The sequence below is a fragment of the Nestor notabilis genome, unplaced genomic scaffold (assembly GCF_000696875.1).
Source record: "Nestor notabilis isolate BGI_N333 unplaced genomic scaffold, ASM69687v1 scaffold20543, whole genome shotgun sequence".
NCBI classification, from domain to species: domain Eukaryota; kingdom Metazoa; phylum Chordata; class Aves; order Psittaciformes; family Psittacidae; genus Nestor; species Nestor notabilis.
Genome location: NW_009920847.1, coordinates 8674 through 12348, shown reverse-complemented (window position 1 = coordinate 12348; position 3675 = coordinate 8674). Strand labels below are relative to the sequence as shown.

At 61.5% G+C, this 3675-nt stretch overlaps 1 protein-coding gene across 1 annotated transcript in view; it reads left to right on the top strand.

Annotated features, from left to right (window-relative positions):
- Positions 1-521: 521 nt before the first annotated feature.
- The window catches only part of LOC104402889 (PDZ and LIM domain protein 7-like), a gene marked incomplete at its 3' end in the record, with an annotated part of 11787 nt that continues 8633 nt past the window's right edge, over positions 522-3675 (top strand). The window contains exon 1 of the mRNA XM_010010881.1: positions 522-626. Within this exon, the coding sequence (XP_010009183.1) occupies positions 522-626 (105 nt within the window). The remainder of the gene's footprint in view (positions 627-3675) is intronic.

Below are 3675 nucleotides of genomic sequence, written 5' to 3'. Positions count from 1 at the left end.
TGTGCTGGGCCAGCTGCCGGAGCGCTGCCTGGCTGCTCTGCCAGGCGCCTCGGGTGGCGTCCCGCAGCTCCTGTGCTGCCGCTGCTAATCCACCCGGCAAAACCGCTTCTGGTTCCCATCCTTCCCTACCTGCTGCTGCTCCTCCGTGGTTTGAAACGGTCTTGGCTTTCAGCAGCGTGAGTTCCTGAGGTACTGCAAGGGATAACACGTGCCAAGTTTGGGTGAGGGAGAGCAAAGCCTGCGGGTGCTCCACTGTGAGTGCCAGCAGGGCTATGCCTGGCTTTTTGGCACTAGTCAGTGTTAGCCTGGGCCCCTTGGCTCTGACACTGCTTTCGGAGATGCTGATAGTTTTAGGGTGCATCTCTAACCACAGTGTAGGATGGTCAGGGTGGAGTTACTGCTGGAAATGTGACCTGTCTCCTGTCCTGTTGTGTCAGGCACCAGACCACCTCCTTGCCTGCTCTCCCTGTGTTTTTCCTGTGTATCCTAATGCCAGGATCACACCCTCTTCCCTTGCAGAGATGGGTGACATGGAGTCCTACAAGGTGATGCTGAATGGGCCAGCACCCTGGGGCTTCAGGCTGCAAGGAGGGAAAGATTTCAGCATGCCGCTCTCCATCTCCAGGGTAAGAGAAACCAAGACCGGCGATACCCACCCTTCCTCCTGCCTCTGGGGGTGGGAAGCCATGGTGACTGCATCCAGGTGGCTGAGACAGAGCCGTGTGGGGGATGCAGATGTGCTGGGGCTCTGGGAATGCTACATCCTGCCCTGCCTGGTTCCACGTACCCTCCTTGGTGCCTTATCAACTACAGTCCAGCTTGGGGGTGTTCCGGGCCGAGATGTGAAGTGCTGCATGGCCTCTGCAGAGTCATTCTGCTGCTGAGGGGGGCCGGGGAGGCCCCTTCCGGAGCGTGCCCACCACAGGGGGAGGGGAGCTGCTCTCACATCTCTGAGCTGTGGGGCCAGAATCCTGGTCTGCACTCCAGTGCTGGGCTCAGTGTCCCAACCCCAGCTTATGCCCTTCTGCCCCCCTGTTGTGTGCTTCCCAGCTCCGCACCTGAGCTGGCCCCCGAAACGGGCAGGGAGGGGAGGAAGCCTGTGCTGGTGCCTGCGCTGGGATATGGCTCACTCCACAAAACCAGCCCATTTCTGCAGCATGAGTGAGAGCCACTGTGCCGGTGGTTGTGGCTGAGATACCTGGTGTGGGCCGCTCCCTATGTGATGCTCACACAAGCTGTGTCTGGCTCCTGGCTGTGTGTCTGTCCCTGGGCATCCTGGTTCCCTGGGTGGGTGCTGGCCGGGGCTCTGGTCACACAATTACCTTATAAGCATTGGAATGTGACTGCATCGCCCATGCCGCTGACGCTTGGGTAGCTGGCACGATGCTGTTTCTGCAAGGAGCGCTTTGCTCATGGCACTGAGCACTGTGTGGGGCCTGCCCCCTCCGTGAGCCTGGCACTGCGTGTCTGTCCCAAAGAGTGTGGGTCTCTGTAGCACCCCAGCATGGACCCTGAGGGCTCTGTGTGAGGCTGGAGCTGCCAGTGCTGCTGCCCCGGGGCCTGCAGATCAATGCTGAGCACAGAGACTGCTTCAGCAAGTTTATGCACTAAAAAATGTTTCCCTTGGCTGTGAGCCAGTGCTTAACAAAGGGTCTGGTCGGATGGAGGAGCCTCAGATGGCGGAGCCTCCCAGGGCAGGGGCCTCATAAAGCAACATCCCAGCTCTTCAAGCGGTCCAGTGCTGCCCTCGGGGCTTGGGCAGTGCTGCTGTCCTGGGTGGGCAGGAGCAGTGAGGATGTTCCCAGGGGATATAGTCAGCTTTAGTTGTGCTGTGTAGAGGGGTGGTGGGCCCTGTCTGATAGGAAGGGGTGACCCTGCACCCCAGAGGCATCCTCAGCCCTAAAGCTCCTGCCCAGAGCATGCTGCTGTCCTTGGCCACTGCTTCCCTTGAGCAGCAGACAGGCTGTCCTGCCAGGCCTGGGTCTGCTGGAGCAGGCTGGAAGGAAGTGTCCTGCCCTGCCTTTGAGGGCTGCAGTAGGGCCCTACTCTGTGAGGCAGGCAAGCACAGGGGGAAAGCAGCACTGCTGTGTGCTTTGGCTTTTGGCTGCGTTCATCCCTGTGACGCTGCTGGGTGAGCTGAGAGACTGCTTCAGCTTGGTGGTCACACAAAGGAAGTGCCACCCTGGTCCTTTTGTTGTAAGGGGCTCTGCTGGAGTCCTGACATCTTGGCTGGGCAGGCTGTGAGACCTTGGTCATGAGTTGCTTGTGGTGGAGCCAGGGTAGGGGCTGCTGTCTGGATACTGTGTGGTGTCTGCCAGCTGAGAAAGAGGAGAGACCCTTGGTGCTGCCAGCAGCACAGCGCTGGGGAATGCTGCCTTGGCCCCAGTACAGGTACCCCTCACGCCCTGTGCTGCGTGAGGCTCTGTGTGGGTGCCTGAGCCCTGGACAGGGGCTGTGGTGGGCACTTCACAGGGTGCAGTGATGGAGGCACTAGGGAACAAAGGGCTGGCTGGGCAGAGAGGGGAGGAAGGAAGCCCTGGAAGTGGGAGGGCTGGCACTGCCATGGCTCCCGGCTGAGCTGGCACCTGCCGAAGGGGTTTCCTGGCATGCAGAGCGGGAAGGGGAGCGTGGCAGTGCTGGCCAGGCTGGGTGCGGTGCGTGACGCAGCTTGTGAGCTCTCCCCTTCCCATGCAGCCGTGTGAAAACTTCTCCCAGATCCTGCTCCTGCTTCCAAACCTATGCAGTCACCCCGTGCCTTCCCCAGCCCTCCAGGGCAGCAAGCTGGGGCTTGCAGCCGTGTGGCCAGGAGCCGGCCGCCGCCACTTCATGCCCGGGGCACCCTCTGGCGCTAGGCAGGAGGAGTGGGTGCTGGGTGGTATGGGGACATCAAAGGGGTACCCATGTCCTGCTGGGGATGGCAGTGGGATACAGGTAGAGCCAGGTCACATCCAGCCTGGTTGTGGGGTTTGGGCTCACGTGGAGGACCAATGCTGACGTGGGGAAGGGGAGCACAGCTCTGGGACAAGCTGGGCCCTGCGCATGGGCAAGGAGGGGCTGGGGTTCATTGCAGGGTTTTCTCAGCCCTCTGACAGCGATGGGAATCTGGCTCGCTCCTTTTATGTTCATGTCGAACAGGACTTGAGGAAATACTTGGTCTGGGTCCAAGCGCCTCAAGTAGTTCTGTGCTGGAGGAGCTGGAATGGCTGCAGCCTACCCACGTCTGACTGTCTGTCTGTCAGTGCCTGGGAGCTGTGTGTGGTGCTCAGGGCCCTGCTCACCTTCCGCTGTGCATCCCCGGTGGGAGGGGAGGGCTGCCTCTGCTTCCCAGCATGGGGCTGATGCAGCGCCATGCCACAGAGCCATGCTGAGGACAAGGTACATCCCTGGTGCAGGGGAACCCGTGCTCCCGGTGGGGTGAGGCCTCAGGGAGCTGTGTGGGTCGGGGTGGGTGTCTCCCTGCCCCGGGGGGGGTTCCCGCTCCTCTGTGGGAATGAGGTAACGTCTGCACCGGGAGGGAATGGGACTGGTGCCCGGGGGCTGCCTCCCCTGTCCCACCCCTTGCCCTGGGTGATGAGCTGGACTTGCCTGTGGTTTGCAGTGAGACTTGGGCTGTCCGGCGGGTCCTGACTCACTGCGCTCCCTTCCCGCTGCCGGGATGGCTCCGAGGGGCGGCCA